General features: G+C 37.0%; 1 protein-coding gene, 1 long non-coding RNA gene and 1 pseudogene across 3 annotated transcripts; all 3 read right to left on the bottom strand.

Moving 5' to 3' along the window:
• Positions 1 to 300: 300 nt before the first annotated feature.
• LOC126718685 (uncharacterized) lies at positions 301 to 3,413 on the bottom strand (annotated as a pseudogene).
• LOC126718683 (uncharacterized) lies at positions 301 to 24,261 on the bottom strand. Of its 2 annotated transcripts, none has more exons than XM_050420999.1 (4): positions 23,564 to 24,261; positions 19,979 to 20,584; positions 19,577 to 19,868; positions 301 to 829 (listed from the first exon to the last, which is right to left on the bottom strand). In XM_050420999.1, the coding sequence occupies exons 1-4, from the start codon at positions 24,155 to 24,157 to the stop codon at positions 798 to 800; spliced, it is 1,524 nt and encodes a 507-aa protein (XP_050276956.1). In that variant the 5' UTR covers positions 24,158 to 24,261; the 3' UTR covers positions 301 to 797. The 2 variants fall into 2 exon arrangements, with proteins under 2 accessions (XP_050276956.1, XP_050276955.1); XM_050420998.1 differs by lacking the exon at positions 301 to 829 and adding an exon at positions 17,533 to 18,086.
• Positions 5,675 to 8,211, bottom strand: LOC126718686 (uncharacterized). Its single transcript, XR_007653014.1, has 4 exons — positions 7,199 to 8,211; positions 6,621 to 6,811; positions 6,224 to 6,314; positions 5,675 to 6,134 (listed from the first exon to the last, which is right to left on the bottom strand). It is a non-coding gene; the product is annotated as an uncharacterized LOC126718686 (long non-coding RNA).
• Positions 24,262 to 24,321: the final 60 nt, after the last annotated feature.

Here is a 24,321-nt window from a genome sequence, read left to right as displayed (position 1 = left end):
GTGAGGTGTGAGAAGCAATGGCCGAGATTCAAGTCTCTAGGAGGGAGCTGCACATATATGTATACTTAGATTAAAGTAGAAATTATACCTTAAAAAAAAAAAATAATAATAAAAAAAAAAAAAAAGTATTTTCAAATAGCTGACCATGAGGACACATTGCGTGTTTTCAAGCTATCATTGACCCACGCTGACAAATTCTCCATACACTCGAATCTTTTGAAGTTATTCACACCTTCAGCGAGATTTCTCCTTAATTTCATGCACCTTCGTGAACACATGCTTATACCAATGATGACATGATTAATACTAAACCATCAAATATATTAGATCAAAAAACCTCTGCTAATAATTATCCAATAGAATTATTTTAGCAAGCCTAGGAAGAGAAACTAAAAGCAGCAGGGGAAACAAAATAACAAAACCTTACATTGCTTGAATGCAGAAGAGCGTGCATATATATATATATATATATATATTTTACAACATAACCTTCGGTGAATACCACTGAGTATCATCAGAATCAGCTTCCTAGGAACCAAACAGGAACTTTATTGATGGGGGCACGAGTGCTGTTATGAGTTATGACTCCCCATCATGGCAAATAAGAGCATGTTCTTAGAGCTTTCTCAATTTAACTGTATGGATTGCCAGTACTTAACACAACAGAGTAAGATGTGTAACCTGTGACAATTTATTCCTGAATGCTTTGAGGTCGCATATGAAGCAGCATGAATCATAATTTACAGAATAGTTGTGCATTCATACGAACAAAATTGTAATGCGCCCCATGATGCTTTTCATGATGCTCGTTTTGTGAAGTCCTGTGCCACTGATGCACCAAAAACAAAAAGAGAAAAGGTAAGGCAAAAAGGTATTAGGAAATGGAAATGAGCAATAAAAAATAAAAAATAAAAATACAAAGAGTTCGCTGTAGGCCTGTAGCCCTTATAGCTGGTGAAGATGAAAGAATTAGATAATACAAGTCAAGTCATAGTTATCTCGGTGATATTATGAAAGTAATAGAGATGCAACATCTAATATCTTGATACAATCAAGAGGATCAAAATAGTAAGAATAAACTCTCATGAAATTATATTTTTGATAATGTTTATGTCATTCGATGAACCGCATTGGAAATCCTCCAAACTCACCAATAGTACAGCTCCACATACTTAGCAATATGGTCCCTCCCAACAAACTCTTGATCATTCAAATATGTTGGAAATTGCAGGTATTCTAGAGGAATGGGATAGAACCTCCAAACCAACCATATCTTTCACACCTAACGGTTACTTTCTTTTGCTAGCCTTCATTGTATAGTTATTCTCTCTATATCTATAAAACTCCTCCTAATGTAAAAATAGAAATAAGGATTGAACAAAAAAACTTTGGGTACCGATCAAAATTCAAAAGCTACGCAAGTAGATCACATGGTAATGATCATTTGATATAGAAAGCAATCTTGCCAGAGAGTGATAATTGCTCCAGTTCTGTAACAACCATTTACCATAATTAATATCCTTAATTTCCACCTTTATAAATCTTTGTACATTCCTTGTATAACCTTAATCTTCATCCATAGCTTCCCAGTATCCTTCAGCAGTCTTATCACTTATGACCACATCTTCCTAGTATGCAACAGATGACCAATGACTGAAATGAAGAGGACAATCAGAGATTCAAATGATCCCTCTAAGCACACGTGCATTTCAAATTCAATATTTAATCTACAATCATGGTTTTGATCACTCTACAATGAGCTTCACAAAGCATGGTTGTGCTATTTTTGAATCACTTTTAAGTGCCATTTGCTTGATAATAAAACATAGGGAATCAGATCAGAGCAAAGGTAATCATACAACTAGCACCCCATCCCATAATATGCCGAATCATGATTCTTGCATCCTCAACAGCCAAAGTTTCTTCGTTTTTTTTTTTTTTTTTTTCCCCCTTTTTTCCTTTTGTTTTGGTTGTTTTGTTGGGGTGGGGTGGTTGGTGGGTTGGTGTGGAAAGTTGCCATTTGAGCCAGAACTCATTAGCCAAAAAAAAGGGGGGCACAAAAATGTGTACTGTGATGCTCAACAGGTCTACTAACCTACTTAGCATACTACAAACTGATTGAGTATTCTACTTATTTAGTATTTACTCAATACAAAAGAAAAAGATTCATATCATTTATCTGTTCGATAACCACTTCCACAACCTAAATCAAGATTCAAAGCCAGTCAAGAAATCTATTAACCCTTTAATCCATCGATGCGCTAATTATCACAAAATTGATTTAAAATATAAGAAAGATCAAAACAACTGAAGGTTAAAACTTAAAACTCACCTGTTGATGAAGCTAGAACCAAAACAACATGCATAGTTGTATTGAGGAAGCTGCAATCGAAGGGGATAAAGCTTTCCATTCAAGGGACTTCGAGGTCACACAATAATACCTTCCAAACCCGTCTCTTCCTCCAATTTATGAGTCAATTCCTCAACCCCATTACCCCTGAAAGTAAAAGAATACCCCTCCACAACTTCATCATCCACTTCACCATTATCTTCAGCCACATGATAGAATATAGTCCTCCCCTCTGACCTTGGTGATGCTGCACTCACATCATTCGAACAACTAGACAGCAAACCAAAACACAAAAAAACAAAAACAAAAAACTTTTACAGCAAAACCAAAGATTTCAATTTAAAAAGTAACAAAAACAAAACAAATACAGAAAACAAAAAACAACTCAGAACCCCCATAGAATTCTGGTGTGATGGTGGGTGTGAGTTTTGACTCGGAGACTGAGCTTGAATCTCGACAATATCAACATCCCAGAGAATATAATTCTGAGAAGAGTCCCTGAAAGGAATGTCATGGGTGATAGAGTTTCTCCAAGGTGGCATACCACCATTGGCTCTCAAGAACTTGCCGAACCGGGTCTTTAGCTTGACCCGGGACCCTTCGTTGATGGGTTCCCACTCGTGCGAGGAGTCGAGCCTCTGAGGCAGAGATTGCACCACCTTGTGACCCGTCGCGCCCAAAAAGAAGGGGTGGTTCGAGGCAGTGAGGTACATGTTGTAACAGCTCTTGAGTCGGATTACGGACTGTGTGCCTTTGACAAACTCGACGGTCCACCAGGCTTTCTTGCTGGAGGTGGAGGATCCGTTTCGCTCTTGGGTCACGGACACTTGGTCTTCCTCGGCTACAAGGTACTTGTCATGGTGGCTACGGAGGCGGACCGCTTTGGCGTTGCGGAAGAGGTCCATTACTCTAAACAAAAAACTTTGTTGTTGGAATTTTTCAGAGTTTAGACAAGAAATGTTTTAATCCCCATGCATGTGAATGATCGGCCCTGAAGAGAATGGTAAAGTGAATGATGAATTTGAGCTGTTGTGCAACTGGTACTTTCTATTTAAAATGATCGCTGGTAGCTAAATGCTAAAAACATGACGGCAATATTCTTTTTCTCTATCCTCGTACATGTCGGGTCTCTTATTTTGTGGTTGAAAATTAAAGTAAGAGAGGTGAGGTGGAGTGTATCGTCGAATGTTATCTTATGATAGATAAATTAACTTTTTGATATGTTAAAATATAATTTTTTTTTTAAAACAACTATTGCTAATTATCTAACTGTGCTAAAGTAGTTGATTACAATTTTTAGAACATGAAAGCTTAGAAATTGACTTGCCGACGTCGAGAGACCCAAATGGGTCATGTGATTTGCATGTGATTGAGTTTTCCATCTAAGATAATAGAAGAATTGATGTCGGGTGAAAAGTTTAACATTGATATATTTAATAGTTCATGAAGATAAGTGATAACTGCGTATTCTGAAGATTATCGTGCAGAGTAATTCTACGGTACCCCCAAAAAAGGGGTACTAGTAAGTAACCTGCTATACCAAGTTACTGTTTTCTCACATTTGACAGTTCTATTATCACATTATATAGTTCTAACATCACATGTAACAGTTTTTTTCTCACATTTGATAGTTTCCTTACTTTTTTCACACATTTGACGGTTCCATCCTCACATTGTGCAGTTCCAACATCACATGTGACAGTTCTTTTCTCACATTTGGTGGTTCCCTTACTTTTTTTTCTCACATTTGATGGTTTCATCCTCACATTGTGCGGTTCCAACATCACATATGATAGTTCTTTTGTCACATTGAGTGGTTCTCTTATTTTTTTTCTCATACTTGATGGTTCCATCCTCACATTGTGCAGTTTCAACATCACATGTGACAGTTCTTTTCTCACATTTGGTGGTTCTCTTACTTTTTTCTCACATTTGACGGTTCTATCCTCACATTGTGCAGTTCCAATATCACATGTGACAGTTCTTTTCTCACATTTGGTGGTTCTTTTTTTTTTTCTCACATTTGACGGACAAAATGGGCTTCTGTCCTTTTCTAGCAAATTAATTAGTTTTTTGCCCTTTTTCCCAAACTAAATAGGGAAATGCCCCTCTTTTGAAAATCGACTTTCTCAGAATCGAGTTAAAAAAAAAAAAAAAAAATTCTGGAGCCCTATAGTGACGTTTTAAGAACCTATAGTGACGTTTTATAACTTGATATCCATAGTGCAATTCCATTCTCACATTGTGCAGTTCCAACATCATATGTGACAGTTCTTTTCTCACGTTGTGTGGTTCCCTTACTTTTTTCTAAAATTTGACGGTTTCATCCTCACGTTGTGCAGTTCCAATATCACATTTGACAGTTTTTTTTTTTACATATAGTGGTTCCTTTATTTATTTATTTTTTTTCAAATTTGATAGTTCCATTGTTATATTAAACAGTACCAACATCGCATTTGTTCTATTTTTGTTACATGTGACAATTCTTTTGTTACTACACCAGGTTTTATATTTTTTAGGCATTTTCATTAGATCCATGTGTACGGAAGTGTCAAATGACTATGTCCGACATGAGTATAACCACCCCAACTAAAGTGTCTACGCAGTTTTGTTTCATAAAATTATTATTATGTTCAACTCTACCTCATAAACAGGTGGCCATATTGCAAATTTAATCAGGTCAATATTGTTTTGGATTCCCATCTCATCAATACATATGATCCGTTGTCATGCAAATTAGACTAGCCTTGCAATGAAGTAATTGGTAAATAAATGAATATAGCTTTCTTCTGCAGCATTGCACAAGGGGCATTTATTCTCCCCCAAATTCCATTTTTGCTTTTAAAAGACCCAAACTATTTGGATTGACCCATTTGAGACGTGTACAATGTAATATGTAATTTTTTTAATAATAAAAAGGTTGTCACATCACTTAAAAAAATGTTATGTCAATGTCCTGTTAAACACATAGGCAATAAAATTAATGGAAGGACCAAATGTGCTCATTTTTTAAATTTCAAAGATTAAAAGGGCTTAGCAAACAAACTTTAAAAACCAATATTATATTTTTGCCAAAAAGTAACTTACCTCAAAACCCACTTTTTATGGATTATGGTAAATGTCAATTCCCTTTTCACTTCACTTTCTTTGAGAATATATTTTCTTCAAGTAACTTTTTTCAGCATGCAGTGAAATTACAAACCAAACAAAGCCCAAAAGAGCTGTGGCTAACTTGTACAAGAATAGTAAGAGATAGAGACGATGCAGGTTTTATCTGTTACAAAATTGGTTATTTTCTATGATTTAGTATATTATACACACCTGTAATGGCAAAACCATGTCAATTACACTACAAAGCCAAAAAGCAAGAGGCTAGGCTAGGGAGATGCTCATCTGAAATATGAAAAGATACAGAACCACTGCCATTGCCAAATGAATGGTTCTATATTGAATGTTAAAAAATGGATACAATGAAATGATGTTATCTATGGTTACAAATTGGATTGAGGACCGGAGTATAGAAAACACTGGGCCTCCTAAAGCCACCCCCATGTTTTAGATCTGGAGACCATTTATTGAAAGCTCATGTGCTATCAGCATCTTCAATTTTTGCAATCAAAAATGAATTTTTAAGGTTTAGTTGGTCGGGAAAATAAGAGGTGGAGTTGCTAAATCAAAAATGGAACTGAAATTAATCACTGTAATAAATTGTGGAGGATCATCAATACTTGATGAGCCCAGAACAACTTCCCTCTTCAATTTAGTTGTAAGCTTGTGACAAACTCTAAGTTGAGGATCAATAAATTTTATGAGTACAAATAATCCAGAAAGACAATTGTCGAAACTATACAAAATGCATAAAAAATTTCATACCTCAGATCTAGTAGCTCCACCAATGATGAATACAAAAATCCGTTGGCCCATCTTCTAGAAATCGCTAGATGCATGTCTTAGAATTGAATCACTATAGACCAGGGAAAAAAAAACATTATGACGATGAGAATCTACAGAAAGATATTAGAAAAGGCTCCTATCAATCTATGTCAGTTCCACCAATGCCTACCAGTCCTCTAAGTAAGTATCTACATAGATCAAGATAACATAAAAATATAAGGCATCACTTTGTTAAGACAAACAACATATAGAAGATAACTATCGACATATTGGGGAAAGAGAAAGAAAGGAAGGGGTGGAAGGCTTGTATAATGCAGGCTATTATTGAGTTTATTGGACTACTCAAACCCATGTGAGGGAAGCATGAAAATAGCACCTTGAATACCCATCATTAGAGTTCCGAGGCCGAGCCCATTTATGTGTCTGCTTTGATTGAGCTGGATTAGCAATTGAAGCATGATTTATTGCAGCAGTCTGAGACGTCCCATGAAAAGTTTGACTCGGGTCATTCAAACATGGGTAATCATCTTTTGACAGTTCACCTTTGTGAAGTTTTTCAATAAGTTCCTGAAAGATGTCAAGAATTTGGGCCTAGTAAGCCATTGATTCCATATAGCTTTAATTCAAAGTTACAGGATAACTAAATTGATCACATTATGACAATGTAGAAAAGATATTGGTCACACATAAGTCCTCCATTGCCACGATACTCTCAAGGTAGCAAGATATATTTAAGACATGCAAACGTCAACTAATATGGTTTTTCTCTCAGGTCTTAAATCACTAACAAAAACAAACAACCTTAAGCAGATATAATTGTGGGAGCAAATTGTAAACATCACCATTAGCCAAAACAAAGACCACAAAGGTACTCCCAAATACAGGATATCTACTGATAACAGGCATGTCCTATATACATAGAACCATCTGAAAGGAAGTTAGTGTTTATTTTACCTCAATCGTGGGGTAAAAACGTGATAGTTGCCATGTTTCTTCTTCACCAGTACGGTCTTTCTAGCACCACGCTTTTTCTGACATTCAAAAAGTTCAGTTAGGCAAAAATCATCAACCAAGCTGCATTCAAAACTAACATAAAGCAATTACCTTATGCATATCAAACTTCAAAGAGAAACTTCCACAAGAGGGACTAAGAAGTAATAAAACAGAATCTATATTAATGTTTGCAATATATTATAGCGTTTGCTAGTTCATCTTGAATCAACAGAAGCCCAAATAGATGAATATGGTCCCTACTAATGAGAGAAATGAAAAAAGTAGGCCATATTATCAATAATCAAAAAGATTGAACAAGATACAATACAAGCAGCGCTGGAAATAGTGTAAAATGCCAATGACCCAATTGGTCTAAAGCTTAAGAGATTTCTAACCATTTCAAAAAATAATAATAGGGGAAAACTTTCATCTGCCTTCATTTTCATTTCCCCCTTCCCATTCTCTATCTTTCAAGTTTCAAATAGGAATTGTTTTTCTCCTAAATGTAAGTTTCAACAAACTAATTTCTCAATAAATAAATATAGTTTATATAATCCACAGAATTACTCTAAAAATTATAGCGGATTTTATTCCATAATTCTAAAGCTTGGGGCACATCATGAGCCAGAAATTATACCCCCTGAAATGGACAATCATCTTCCTTGATTTCCTTTTCTAATGGCTTTAATTTTTGTGAATAGCCATTATAGAGGTTTTGGTTTTTGTTAAAATAATGGCAAGCAAATCATTGTCACAGAAACCACTATTGTACTTTGTAAACTTGGAGTGCAGCAGCTAGGTATTTTGAGTTTTCTGACTAATTTGTTTCATTTTGTTTAGTTACTATTTAACTTTATAGTTTATTTTGGTCACTTTTTCCCTTATTCTCCTCTCTTTTACTCTCCCATCCTTCGAACATAGAGCTCGGGTGAATGGGAAGCCCAACAAACTTAAAAACACTAACAATAAACATTGAAAGTAACTGTAGGCAGTGCTCTCCTCTCTTTTACTCACCTTTGTTTATACCAGAAGATAAACCCCTTCACACTCTAATGACCAAGAATACATATATTCTTCTTTTCAATACGCCTACACACTTATGTTTATACCATAACATAAACCCCCTTCACACTCTAATGACCAGGGTCAAAGCAAGGCACTTCACTGCTTCAACTGATAATTTGGCCCAAAGGTTATCAATATATATATACACACACATATATTTTATTTTTTTTCTTCTTTTCAGTAAGCAATTTAAATTTGATTGTAAGCGGTTTACCCAAAGAAATTATCCAACTCCTGCCAAGCCAGAGAAAAAAACCCAAATTGTTCAACCCAACTAGAAAAACCTATGATAAATAACCCAAATAGTATAAAAGGCAATACTAACAAACCCAGCCAGACAAAATAAAGAAAGATAAACCAAATTGAAATCAGTATTAAACATATAATTAGAAGTTTTACTAAAGAAAGAATTGTTACTAAAACTTATAATAAATTGTAACAAATCTCTCTCCCTATTGTGGAGCTCTTCCTCTCGCTCCAGTGCGAGTTCTTTCTCCCTTGGCTGTGTGCGAAGGGTAATTGGTCAGTGATAACCTAATGGAGGATGCTGTGTGTGATACGCTGGATAAGATGAAGTTGACTACAGAAGAAGAAGAAACTATAGCCATCTCGGATGACGGAAGATTGGAAGCTATTGAGAGTTGCAGTTTGAGTTTGATAGGAAAATTCCTTACATGTAAGTCATTCAACAAAGTTGCAGCAAAGAATACGATTCGGCGCGCGTGGGGATTGAATGACTCTATGCAAATCCTTGAAGTAGGGCCAAATCTATTCCAATTCAAATTTCAATCTGAGTTTGATTTGGAGAGGATCATGAGAGGAGGCCCTTGGTCCTTTGATAATCAGCTACTATTACTTCAACGGTGGAAAAAGGGTATGACGGTGGGAAATATTCGATTCGAGTCAGCATCCCTATGGATTCAAATATGGGATGCACCTTTCGACATGATTTCACCTCATGTAGCAAGGGAAGTGGGGAGCCGGTTGGGAAAGGTTGAGGAGGTGGAATGGAGGAAACGGAAAGATGATATAAGTATGTTTATGAGAGTCCGGGTAGCCCTTCCAATTGCAAAACCTATTCGACGGGGAGGGTTTATTGCTGGTTCGGATGGTGTCAAAACGTGGGTAGCTTTCAAGTATGAGAGATTACCCATCTTCTGCCACTACTGTGGACTTTTAGGCCATGATTTGAGGCACTGTGCAGGCCATTATGCAGTGGAGAAAAAGGGTGAAAGAGTTGAGTATCAATATGGGGACTTTCTCAGAGCGGTAGGTGGTCGCTCTAAAACACTTTCTGCTAAAGCTTCAGGTCAGTCGGCAGACACAGAGGAGGTAACGGATTATGCAGCAGAGACGAGATCGAAAGACGGTATGCAGAAGGGTCCGATGAGTACAACGGCGGCGGAGGTAAACTTGGATGATGATAGAAACCCTAGCGCCGTTGAAAACCCTAGAAGAGTGCTTAATGATGAGGTCGTGAACCCTGGAACAGTTGCTGAAATCACGCTCAATAATATTCAGCATATCCACTCCCATGCAAACGTACAGGGCGCTAAATTAACTGCTAAAGTAACGGGTCAGAAAAATAAAGAGAAGGGACAGGTCAGCATGGATGTAAACGGAATTGATGAGAACGTGGGGGCTAGTTTGAAATCCAAGGAGGACAACTTGGTGGATGTTGTGATCCAAACTCAAGGGCAGGGGCTGGACGCTTCTGCATTAAGCCCGGGTATGAATGGGCCAGCTAATGTTAAGCCCAAAGGTTCTTGGACCCGTGTGAATAGAATGGACTTTGGCTTGGGAGATTTCAGCAATACTCCTATGCTACCTAGATTGGGAAAGAGAGGTCCATGTGAATATTTTGAAGAGCCGGCTGAGAAGCAGACTTGCAAGAAAGGAAAATTGAATTGTGGTGATGAAAATAATGACCATGGATCGGCGAGGGTGGAAAGCCACCCTTGCCGGGAGCAATGAAGCTTATAAGTTGGAACTGCCAAGGGCTTGGGAACCCTTGGACAGGTCGAAGCCTTCGCAAGATTGTGAGGGAGCAAGTTCCCACGGTATGTTTCTTGATGGAAACTAGACTTGATAAGGAGGGTTTTGAAAATTTGTATGGAAACTTACCGTTTCAGAATAAAATTATAGTCAAACATCCGGATTCTGGAGGAGGATTGGCTTTCTTGTGGAAGAATGATGTAGGATTGGAGGTTATTAATTTCACGGCTAACCATGTCTTAGCTAAAGTAACTGAAGAGGATGGCTTTGTTTGGTATCTGACAGGATTTTATGGATGGCCGAATGCACAGCAAAAGGAAAATTCATGGAGATTGTTAAAACACTTACAGACATTCGTTGTGGGTCCATGGGTGGTGATTGGAGATTTTAATGCGTATCTACATGCATCTGAAAAGATGAGTGCAAGACAACCGCAATTTTCTCAGATCGAAGCATTTAGGGAGGCATTGAGCTCTTGTCAACTGCATGATCTTGGCTTTAAGGGATATCCCTACACTTGGAGTAATAAGAGGCCTGGAGAAGCTAATACTAAGATTCGGCTGGATAGGGGGGTTGCCAATAAAGAATGGACTGACAGATTTCAGATGAGTAGAGTTGTGCACTTGTCATCTCATGCATCAGATCACCTTCCACTTTTATTGCATGTTCAATCCTTTTCACAACCAAGGCAGCACCGTGGGAGAAGTTTCAGGTTTGAGGAGTCATGGCTGCTGCGGGATGAATGTGCAGATGTTATCAGGGAGGCTTGGGGGAATGGAGATGTGAATAGGGATGGGTTGGCTGCAGTACATGAAAAAATAAAGGCTTGTGGGGTGGATCTTATGGCTTGGGGTTCTTCCATAACTGACCCGGATACAGGAGCTATTAAGGAAACTCAGAAGCAACTGGACAGGTTGAATGAGACTGAACTTACTGAAGCTTCTAAAGCTGAATTTTTGAGTCTGAGCAAAAAGATGGATGACCTTTTGCAAAAGCAAGAAATTTACTGGGCTCAGCGGTCTAGAATAAATTGGATGAGACATGGTGATCGAAATACAAAATTTTTTCATGCCAAAGCTTCACAAAGAAGAAGGAAAAATTTTATTAGAGGCATCCGGAATTCACAAGGGCAGTGGGTGGAGAATTTGGAGGAGGTGGTACAGGTAGCTTCAGATTACTTTGATAATCTGTTTTAGGCAGGTGCAGGGGATCAGATGGAGGAGTGTTTAGATGCAGTGGATACTAAAGTGACTGAGGACATGCGGGAATTTTTGTCCACTCAATTTACTGCTGAAGAAGTGCAAGCGGCCTTATTTCAGATGGGACCAACAAAAGCTCCAGGACCTGATGGTATGAATGCCCTTTTCTATCAAAAATTCTGGCATATTGTGGGTGATTCTGTTGTTTTAGCTGTTTTGGATTTTTTAAATAATGGTAACATGCTCCCTGAAATTAATCATACAAATATTGTGCTTATTCCTAAAGTACAAAACCCGGAGAGAATGTCTGAATTCAGGCCTATAAGTTTATGTAATGTTATTTATAAAATTATTTCCAAGGTGCTGGCAAACAGGTTGAAACAGGTACTGCCACAGATAATTTCATCCACACAGAGTGCCTTTGTACCAGGGCGATTGATCACTGATAATGTATTGGTGGCCTATGAGACACTTCATACAATGCATGCCAGGAAAAAAGGGAAAAAGGGCGCTATGGCTTTGAAGCTTGATATTAGCAAGGCTTATGATCGGGTTGAGTGGCACTTCCTGCAAAGTATTATGGAGAAAATGGGATTCCCAGCTGGTTGGATAGAAAGGGTGATGAGCTGTGTCACAACTCCATCCTTCTCTATTTTAGTGAATGGAAAACCTTATGGGATGATTCAGCCATCTAGAGGAATTCGTCAAGGGGATCCAATATCACCATACTTATTTCTTTTGTGTGCTGAAGGCCTTACTGCTTTGTTAAATAAAGCAGAATCGAATGGGAGGATTACGAGAGTGTCTATCTGTAGAGGTGCACCAAAGATTACGAATCTGATGTTTGCAGATGATTCATTACTGTTTTGTCAGGCTACTCGGGCTGAGGGAGAAACCATAGCAGAAATCCTCCAAGTTTATGAGAGAGCTTCTGGGCAAAATATCAATCTAGAAAAGTCTTCAGCTTATTTCAGTACTAATACTTCGGAAACGCAGAAGGGACAGATTTTGGAGATTTTGGGAGTAAAGGAAGTGGACCGGTTTGTTAAATATTTGGGTCTACCAACTTTAATTGGCCGGGCTAAGTATAATACCTTCTCTGAGTTGAAGGACAGAGTTTGGAAGAAACTCCAAGGGTGGAAAGGAATGTTGTTGTCTAGGGCTGGCAAGGAAATTCTCATCAAAGCTGTGGTTCAAGCTATACCCACATACACTATGAGTGTATTCCAAATCCCTTTGAAATTATGCTCTGAACTTGAAGGGTTGTGTGCAAGATTTTGGTGGGGTCAAGTTGGCAATGAACGAAAAATTCATTGGAAGAGTTGGGACAAGTTAACGGCTCCAAAGAAAGAGGGGGGAATGGGATTTAAAGACTTGAGAGCCTTCAACTTGGCTATGTTGGCCAAGCAAGGGTGGAGGCTGGTCCAAGGCATTGATTCACTGCTATATCGATGTTTTAAGGCAAGATACTTTCCGAGATCTTCATTCCTAGAGGCTAAAGAATCTCCTAATTGTTCTTTTGTGTGGAGGAGTTTGATGGCAGCACAACCAATTCTTCAAGCAGGCTATTGTTGGAGGGTTGGGAATGGATATTCAATCAATGCTATGAAGGATAGATGGTTGCCTAACTTCCCAACTAACAAAGTCCTCAATTCGGTCCAGAGAGATGGGAGTGAGATGCTGGTAGCAGAGTTGATTAACCCGGATTTGAACATCTGGAATTATGAGGAAATCAGGGCAATATTCCATAGGGATGAAGCTGAAGCAATTTGCCAAATCCCATTGAGTCGAAGACATGTACCTGACTCTATTTTTTGGCTGTATGATCCAAGGGGACTGTTTAGTGTTAAGTCCGCTTATCATGTAGCAAGAAGGGTCCTATCTGATGCTAACCGAGGAGGAACATCAATGGAAGATGCTGCAAAAAATATATGGAGTGCCATATGGAAGCTTCGGCTCCCAAATAAAGTGAAAATCATTGCATGGAGAGCTTGCCATGAAATACTCCCAACTGCTGTGAACCTGACCACAAGGAAGATTATTCAGGAGGATAAACGCTTGATTTGTACAAGGGAATCAGAATCCATTGTTCACGCCCTATGGGATTGTGCTGCGGTCCAAGACATATGGTCTGGTAGCTCTAGAAAGTTGCAGAAAGCTAGACATGGTCAGGCGGACATGGTGCAATTGATGGAGGAGTTGCTGGAGTGCCTTAATCATGATGAGCTTGACTTATTTTGGACCCAAGCTTGGCTCGTGTGGTGTCAACGTAACAGCTTGCTGCATGGTGGTCGACTGAAGGTGCCAAGTAGTTTAAATCTTCGGGCAGAGGAGTATATCACAGAATTTAGAAGTGCGCAAAACCGGCTGGTTGTGCAACGAACTCAGCAATCAATCAGTGATATCTGGCAGCCACCGCCACCTGGAGAATTTAAACTGAACTTTGATGCTGCTGTGTTTTCCGACTTAGGAAGAACAGGGTATGGAGCAATTATTCGAAATGAAACAGGGGAAGTAATGGCTGCTATGTCTGCTAGCGGTCCGATGGTGCGCAACAGTGATGAAGCTGAATTTCTTGCTTGCCGAAAAGCTATAGAGTTTGGAGTGGATGCTGGATTTTCGAGGTTGATAGTTGAAGGGGACAATATCAATGTTACTCGGGCTATCTCTTCTTCTTTGGAAAACACTTCTCCATTTGGCATTGTTTTGGATGACATTCGTCATTTGTTACAGAGCTTGCAATGGGTTAGTGTTGGCTGTACTAGGAGGGGTGGGAATCAAGTAGCACATGTTTTGGCCCAATATGCCAGAAACTCTTTAGAGGAGGATGTTTACTGGATGGAGGACTCTCCCCCACCAGCAGTTGAAGCCTTGTATCGTGATTTCTCTCTTATTTAATTGAATGAATATCCCCATTTCAAAAAAAAAAAAAAAAAAGTTTTACTAATTCAAGTATATACAACATATAGTTTCCAAAAAATATTTTCTAAATTATTTAATTTTCCTATATTTGGTAATGACTTTACATTAAGTTGGAAAACTATCTTTCTACTTTCTTTATTTAGCTTGGAGTGAGATAGAGTTGATTTCCAAAAAAAATTAGTGATAAAAACAATTCTATCTCACGCTGAGCTAAATAAAAGAAGTTAGATAGTTTTTCTTTGATTTTTTTTATTCTTTTTTATACTTCCAAACATAGGAAAATGCAAAAACTATTTTCATATAAGGTTTTTTTTATTTTTTATTTTTTATTAAAACTTAACAATATAATAAATGAATGTTTGACTTACTTTTTATGATTCTTGATACTACAGTTTGTACTAAAAACTACATTAATATTCTCAAAAAAAAAAAAAAAAAAGCTACATAAATATTTCATATTTTAAAATTGTAAGGACACGATTCGTGACAAACCACAACAGTGTTGGGTTCGCACGTAAAAAGGCCCAAACAATATCATTTGTAGAGCGTGGGTTTGAAAGGCTAGGCCTTAGTCACCAGGCGGTGAGTCTTTCGTGGTGTTTATACATGGTTAGGTCATTTTCGCCCTAGGAGTCTTTCTCCAGGAGGCGGGCTGGGAGGCTCTGGTTTTTGGCCATTTTTCCCAGCCCCCCTTATGAATTACTTTCTTTTCCTTTTATACTAGTCGGTGTTTTTCTATCCTTCGTCCACGTGTAGGATCGACATTCCAAGACTGATACTTGTCCCATCAGCCCATACCAGAGTGGTTGGGGGTGGTTGAAAAAGCTGGAGAGTATGGCTCTGTCAGGTGCAGAGTATTGAATGGCAGTAAGGGCAGCTTTCCTCGGTCGTTTACACTTTCCAGCATACCCTTTTCTGTTGGCACAGATATTTTAGATTTTTTCCCAAGTTGTTTCTATACCATTTTTGCCCTTTCTTCCGAGGAGACTTTGGATTGGCCGAGGACTGAATCGTCCTCGACTGTATCCCAATGCTATTTTGTACTTGCATTACAGTGTCTGGGCCATGACCTTCCTCGGCTTGGGCCTTTGGGCCCCAACGAATAAATGGAGCTGGCCCAAAAATTGCTGGGCCCCACAAAAATCAAACTCTAAAATTTTTAAATTATTTTAATTGAAATTGCCAATCAAACTTTCCTTTTCTCTAAATATCAAGCCAATTTCCTTTTCTCTCTCCTCTTACATGTCAGGTCTCTTATTTTGTGGTTGAAAATTGAGGTGGAGTACTGTATCGTCGAATGTTATATACTTATATTATAATAGTTAAATTAACTTTTTGATACGTTAAAATATGATTTTTTTTTTTTAAACCAGTTAATGCTAGTTCTCTAACTATGCTAGAGTTAACTACAATATTTAGAACATGAAAGCTCCTTTTGGATACAGCTTATTTAGCTGAAAATTGAAAACATTGTAGTAAAATAATTTTTGAATGTATAAATAGTGCCGTGGTACCCATTTTTAATATTTTTTTTTCTTGAATAAAGTGGTTGTGGGTCCCGTGAATAGTGCATGAACAGTTCACTTTGTCTCCTGCACAGTGAATCTATGTGCATGAATAGTGCAGTTACTATTCATACGTGCTAAAAAGGAAACGTAAAACTCTAAACGCAAATGCGCAATAAGCCCAATCCAAATGGGCATGAATGCTTAGAAATTGACTTGCCGACACCGTGAATTGGTCTATATTAGAAGAAATTACATTTAACCACTATGAACTATATCCTAAATTAAATTTTGCATCATACACTTTCAAAATACAAAATGCACAATTAGCACTATAAATTATAACTTATGTTATACTTTGCATCCTGACGTAAATTTTGCCATTATCTTGGATAGAAAACCTAATCACATGTAAATCGCATGAATGTTGCTTAAGTGGCACAAGGTCAAGTGATTCACACGTGATTGAGTTTTCCATCTAAGATAATAGAAGAATTGACATTGGGGTGAAAACTATAATATTGGTAAATTAATAGTCCATGAAGATAAGTGATAACTACGTATTTTGAAGTTTAGAGTATAAAGTATAATTTGGAATATAGTTTAAAGTGTAAAATGTAATTTCCACTTGATATTACTTTAAGTTTGTTTGTTTCAACATTAACATTTTCTTGAAAATGAATTTAGTTTCCAAATAATATTTTCTAGAAAATTATTTAATTTTCCTATGTTTGGTAACGTCTTTACAATGAGTTGGAAAACTATCTTTTTACTTTCCTTATCTAGCTTGAAGTGAGATAGAGTTGGTTTCTAGAAAAAATTAGCGATAAAAACAATTCTATCTCATGTTGAGAACACTAGAAATAGTAAAGCTAAATAGCTATATTGCAATTTTAGTTTCACCAAAATACAAAAATTGCTCTACAATATTGAAGGTATAGCTAAAAATTTTAGCTTTAGAGCTACAGTAGGTAGCTATTTTTGGTTGCATACTGTAGCCGAAGCTAAATAGAAATTTTTTTTTTTTTATTCCAATTAGCATTAAAATAATATTTCTTCTCTTTCTTTATTTAATTCTTTTTCTATTTCTTTTCTTTCTTCCGATTCCCATCATCCTCGTCACAAACTCTCACCGATTCACATCATCCTCGTGGTTGTGCTTGCTCGTGGGTTTCAGTTTTGGGTTGCTGGAAAGAATTAGTTATTGTTTTCTCATGCAGTTGGTATCATTGTTAACCTCTGTAACTCAGTTTGGTTCAATAATACATGATATTAAATCGCATCTCTTAAGATGGCAAAGCAGATTCACACGATAGTTTTCGCAACATTATTTTTCACAGATTCTACCGAATGCTTTTCATTCACTTTTAAATATCATGTTATCAAAACGTGATTTTAAAATCCTTTTTCTAAACAAGTATTTTCAAATAGCTGACCATAAGGACACATTGCGTGTTTTCAAGTTATCTTTGAACCTACGGGATTTCTCAATCACTGACAAATTCTCCATACACTCAAATCTTTTGAAGTTGTTCACACCTTCAGCGGGATTTTCTCCTCAATTTCATGCACCTTCGTGAAACACTTGTTTATACCAATGATGACATGATTAATACTAAACCATCAAATATATTAGATCAAAAAACCTCTGCCAATAATTGTACAATAGAATTATTTTAGCAAGCCTAGGAAGAGAAACTAAAAGCAGCAGGGGAAACAAAATCACAAAACCTTTTTTTTTTTTTTTTTGAGAAGCAAATCACAAAACCTTACATTGCTTGAATGCAGAAGAGTGTGCATGTATATATTTTACAACATAAACTTTGATGAATACCACAGGAGTATCATCAGAATCAGCTTCCTAGAAGAACCAAACAGGAACTTTATTGATGGGGCACGAGTGCCGATATGAGTTATGACTCCCCATCATGGCAAATAAAAGCATGTGCTTAGAGCTTTCTCGATTTAACTGTATGGATTGCCAGTACTTAACACAACAGAGTAAGATGTGTAACCTGTGACAATTTATTCCTGAATGCTTTGAGGTGGCATATGAAGCAGCATGAATCATAATTTACAGAATAGTTGTGAATTCATATGAACAAAATTGTAATGCGCCCCAGGATGCTTTTCATGACGCTCGTTTTGTGAAGTCCTGTGCCACTGATGCACCAAAAACAAAAAGAGAAAAGGTAAGGCAAAAAGGTATTAGGAAATGGAAATGAGCAATTAAAAATAAAAAATAAGAACACAAAGAGTTCGCTATAGCCCTTAAAGCTGGTGAAGATGAAAGAATTAGATAATACAAGTCAAGTCATAGTTATCTCAGTGATATTATGAAAGTAATAGAGATGCAACATCTAATATCTTGATACAATCAAGAGGATCAAAATAGTAAGAATAAACTCTCATGAAATTACATTTTTGATAATGTTTATGTCATTTGATGAACTGCATTGGAAATCCTCCAAACTCACCAATAGTACAGCTCCACATACTAGCACTATGGTCCCTCCCAACAAACTCTTGATCTTACAAATATGTTGGTAATTGCAGGTATTCTAGAGGAATGGGATAGAACCTCCAAACCAACCATATCTTTGACAACTAATGGCTAACGGTTACTTTCTTTTGCTAGCCTTCATTGTATAGTTATTCTCTCTATATCTATAAAACTCCTACTAACGTAAAAATAGAATTAAGGATTGAACAAAAAAACTTTGGGTACCTTTCAAAATTCAAAAGCTATGCGAGTAGATCACATGGTAATGATCATTTGATATAGAAAGCAATCTTGCCAGAGAGTGATAATTGCTCCAGCTAAGTAACAACCATTTACCATAATTAACATCCTTAATTTCCACCTTTACAAATCTTTGTACATTCCTTGTATAACCTTAATCTTCATCCATAATTTCCCAGTATCCTTCAACAGTCTTATCACTTATGACCACATCTTCCTAGTATGCAATAGATGACCAATGACTGAAATGAAGAGGACAATCAGAGACTCAAATGATCCCTCCAAGCACACATGTGCATTTCAAATTCAATATTTAATCTACAATCATGGTTTTGATCACTCTACAATGAGCTTCACAAAGCATGGTTGTGCTATTATTGAATCACTTTTAAGTGCCATTTGCTTGATAATAAAACATAGGGAATCAGATCAGAGCAAAGGTAATCATACAATTAGCACCCCATCCCATAATATGCCGAATCATGATTCTTGCATTCTCAACAGCCAAAGTTTCTTCGTTTTTTTTTTCATTTTTCCTTTTCTTTTGGTTGTTTTGTTGGGGTGGGGTGGTTGGTGGGGTTGGTGTGGAAAGTTGCCATTTGAGCCAGAACTCATTAGCACAAAAAAAGGGGGGACAAAAATGTGTACTGTGATGCTAAACAGGTCTACTAACCTACTTAGCATACTACAAACTGATTGAGTATTCTACTTATTTAGTATTTACTCAATACAAAAGAAAAAGATTCATATTATTTATCTGTTCGATAACCACTTCCACAACCTAAATCAAGATTCAAAGCCAGTCAAGAAATCTATTAACCCTTTAATCCATCGATGCACTAATTATCACAAAATCGATTTAAAATTTAAGAAAGACCAAACCAACTGAAGGTTAAAACTTAAAACTCACCTGTTGATGAAGCTAGAACCAAAACAACATGCATAGTTGTATTGTTTGGAGGAAGCTGCAACCGAAGGGGATAAAGATTTCCATTCAAGGGACTTCGAGAACACACAATTATACCTTCCAAACCCGTCTCTTCCTCCAATTTACGAGTCAATTCCTCAACCCCATTACCCTTGAAAGTAAAAGAATACCCCTCCACAACTCCATCATCCACTTCACCATTATCTTCAGCCACATGATAGTATATAGTCCTCCCTTCCGTTTTTGGTGGTGAACTCTGATTCGATTCACTAGACTGCAGAGCAAGAAAAGCATAAAAAGTAAAAAACTTTTACAACTAAACCACACAAGATTGATAATAACTTCTACAAAGATTCAATTTTTATATAAAAAAAAATCTCAAACCTCTTGTCTAGAAAACTTCTCGGATTTGATTGAACCCGAAGAGGGTGAATTGGGATCGTAATCCAAAGAATCCTGATGTGAAAGTGGTTGAGATGGGGGCCGCTGTGAGATCTGTCTCGGAGACTGGACTTGAATCTCGATAATATCAACATCCCAGAGAATCCAATCCTGAGTGGCGGTCCTGTGAGGAACATCATGGGTGATAGAGTTTCTCCAAGGTGGTACACCACCATTGGCTCTCAAGAAGTTACCATACCGAGTCTTGAGCTTGACTTGGGACCCTTCTTTAACGGGTTCCCACTCGAGCGAAGAGTCGAGCCTCCGAGGCAGAGATTGGATCGCTTTTCGACCAGTCATCCCAAGCAAAAAGGGCTGGTTCGAGGCAGTGAGGTACTTGTTGTAGCAACTCTTGAGCCGGATTATGCTATCTGTGCCTTCGACAAACTCCACAGTCCACCTTGCGTTTTTGGAAGACCCGTTTCGATCTTGGGTCACCGACTCTTCATCTTCATCAGCTAGAAGGTACTTGTCATGGTGGCTACGGAGACGCACCGCCTTGGCGTTGTAGAAAAGGTCCATTCCTGAGCGAAACATGTTGGATTTGCTCTGTGTGTGCGTAAGAAAGTTTGAAACTTTTAGTTTTGTGTTCAGACTTCAGACAAGAGTTTAATGTTATGCAAAAATATTGAAAAGTCAGTGATTCAAGAGTTGTACTTGGTATATTTATTATGTAAGAAAGTGTAACAGACTAGCGGATGTGAAAACTGGAAAAAGTATTAGTATAATATTTACCGACGAGAAATGCCAGGGTCACAAATAAAATCACAATTTTTTGCACAATTCAGTATCACAAATTATGAACGATGAAAATGTAAACTGTAAACACTAATGAATTTACTATTTTTTTTTTCACTCACGTGATAAATTAACTTAATTATCACACGCAATAAAACGCGGCAAAAATTGTGCTTTTTTTTTTTTTTTTTTGGTGTTGCTGCCATTTCTTTAGCTAGAAAGAAATCAAATTGAATGTGTAACAGTCAAAGCAATGAAAGCAGCCAAGTTGTCACAAGTCACAACACGGTTTGATACACGTATATCCATCTCTTTTTTGGTTCCTTACTTGTGTGGACAATCAACAATGTGATATACACGCCTCAATGCCTCATTCCTCATGACTCTTTGACACGGGTCTAAGTTTCTATATAATAACACCAAAAGTCCTGTCTAACTAGGTGTCCTAGAATTATCACATGTCAATAGTTTCTAGTTTCTTCTAGAGTATTTCGTTTCTACACAAAAATTTACCCTGTTTTTTTCTGCCGAAAGGCCAAGTAAAACAAGGAAAACAAAACAAAAGGAAACTTTGATTATTGATTTTTATGGAGGATGGTAGGGGTATAAGTTGAAATCTGTAAAATGTTTTTTGTTTTATACTTTTGTAACGTTTTGTTTATAATTTAGCAAATAAATATAGGAAAAAAAAAAAGCCAAGTGGTATTATCAAGGAGATAAAACGTAGGTCTTTGGTCATTCCTTAGCCGAATAGGAACTTTTGGATATACCTCATCTTTTTATTTTGTCGATTTCAAGTGGTGAGGTTAGGCCATGTCAATTTCTTTTTCTTTTTCTTTTTTTTATGAGAGAAAAAATACATTTTGAGATTGCCACATCACTTAAAATAGACAAAACAGTGGATGATACAAAAACGTCAATTTCTTTTTAAATGCGGCTGATGTTCAACATTTTTTTTAAAATATATATATATAATAAAATGGAAAGAAATCATAGTCTCATAGACTTTATTAATATTTTTTGTGAAGCCAACTGAAGATGGGATAAAAGAATAAACGGCACTCTACGTCTTCAATGATGAATAAATTAGAAAGAGAAAAGATGTAAAGCAATTCTTATATTGACAGGTAAAACTTGAAAACAAACAAAAAATAATAAAAGCAAAAACAAAAACCGTCTGATACAAAATCATAGTAAAGTTTATTATATTATTTTCACCAGAAGAAGAGGATAAAAAAGATTAAATTTTTTAAAAAACCCAATAAATCCAATTATTAAGAAGTAATCTTAGATTCTTAATTTCACCAAAAAAATCTTAGATTCTTAATCCCCATAAATCCCACACCTATACATGTCGAGTGTGACACCTATACAAGGAAGATAAATTATTAATTTGACAACAAGACAAAATAGTGATTCTATTTTTTTATTCTCTTTTTCTTTTTTAATAAGCAAATAAATCAACAAGGATACCAGTTACCAAAACCATGTGATATGCATGATCCATTTGGCCATTTCATAAATTTTTAGGCAAATTGTTGGCCTATTGGCCATTTCTTATAAGGAAAAATTCGAAGGCAAAAAATTGAGGATACAACTGTACTTTTCTTTTGATCTATCTGTTTATCATGCAGACGTATAACAGCCAAGGAGACTTTATTTCTTTTTGGGTCTCAAAATAAATCACTACCCCCAATACCATATAATGTACAGAGTACTAAAAAACCATTAAATCACACAACTCTATTAAATACCACAAGGAGTGCACGATTGACCAAAGTTTACAGTGAGAACTTTAAACTAGTGCGGAAGGTTTGGTGGACATGTATGATTTATCTTTAGCTAGAACAGCATAGCAGATTCATTCATTCATAATTTTGTTCTGGACTGATTGAAGCCAGGCGTGAAAGTTTGGAAAGTGATCCAACTCAATCACCATTAAATTACATTAAAGTGGCTTTCGCTATGTTTACAAGATTTTTTAATGGTCCAGGCATGCCCATTTGGCCATGACCACTAGTGACCATCTATTACTATTTCTTGAGTTGACCAAAGTAGTTACTTTTTTTATTTGAGCAATTTCCTCGGTGCTCAATTATTGTTTTACTGTTTTTGAAATGACACATTGCATGCTAAAAGTTTTATAGTTCCATTAATTAGTTAACAATTTACGCGCTTTTTTTTCTTTTTAATTTTATTGTTAAAATTCCCACTTTCGTAGATAGTGCCACACCTACAATTTCTGTCCTCTAGAAAAGATAATCTAACATTTCCTACCCATTGCTAAAATATGTATTAAAAACCATAATTTTAGACTTTTAGCCATGAAAAAAAAAAAATAACAATTTTATGAATACATTCTGGTAAGATTTGATGATGATGTACTTTTATGATTGTCATAACGCCAGCATGAACATATTCTAAATTCCAAAGAGAGACCTTTCTCGACAAAAACATACACTAAAAATCAATTTTACCAATCACTATACACCAAAATGATCCCCATGGATTCACACCAAGATTAAAAAGAAGGCTTATCTTATCCTTTCCATGTCGAAAAGATTGCAATTCAGAACATTTCTGAATCATTTTTCAGTCCTAGAAGATAACACTATTTTAACTTTTAAACCCTACCATAAGTCTTCTCCTATCGTTAACAACAAGCTTTGTCACATGGAATTAAAATAGAAAACGAGCTTATTAATCATAAACCAAAACAACCACACAAAACTAATACCAGATATATGAATTATTATCACAAACATGAATTAAAAAGTTAAAAAAACATACCAGCTTATTATTAGAAATCGACTTCGGCGAAATCGAGGAAATAACAGACATAGGCGAGCCGGGTTCAGAACCAAAAACATCATCGGACAAAGAAGACAAACTCGACTTCGTATGGAGAAAATCGATAACCAAGTCAGTCCCAGAGACCTCGACAGCCTCGACATCCCAGAGAACCCAGTTCTGAGTCGACGAGGTATGTGGGTCATCGTGCGTGATCGAGTTCCGCCACGGTGGCGTGCCACCATTGGCTCTAAGGTAGGTACCGCACCAAGTCCTGAACTTGACCTGAAAGCCGTCTCGAATCGGCTCCCACTCGTACTTCCACTCGTACCCACGATCTGGCACGGTCTGCAACACCTTGTTCCCAGTCATGCCTAGCAAGAACGGCAAATCAGTTGCCGTTAGGTACATGCCGTTCCAGCTTTTCAACCGGATAGCGTGGCTCTTCCCTTCCACTAGTTCTACGAACCACCTGGCCTTCCTCGATGTGCCGTTTCGGCTCTGCCGGACCGTTTTGTTGTCGTCGTCGGCAACTAGGTACTTGTCAAGGTGGCTCTTGAGAGTCACAGCTTGTACTTTGTTGAATTTCTCCATGAAACCCCTATTCCAAAGTCTTTCTTTAGAGTCTAGACTGACCAGGAAGAACTAAAACTAAAGCCCCACTTGCTTGTTGTTTTAGTTTTTGGTTTTTACTTTTTAGAGAGACGGGCCTTGAATATTCAAAGGATTTATATGAGTGAAGACTGAAGAGACTGTAT

The sequence above is a fragment of the Quercus robur genome, chromosome 3 (assembly GCF_932294415.1).
Source record: "Quercus robur chromosome 3, dhQueRobu3.1, whole genome shotgun sequence".
NCBI classification, from domain to species: domain Eukaryota; kingdom Viridiplantae; phylum Streptophyta; class Magnoliopsida; order Fagales; family Fagaceae; genus Quercus; species Quercus robur.
The sequence above is the reverse complement of the archived record's forward strand: the minus strand, read 5'-3'. Positions and strand labels throughout refer to the sequence as shown.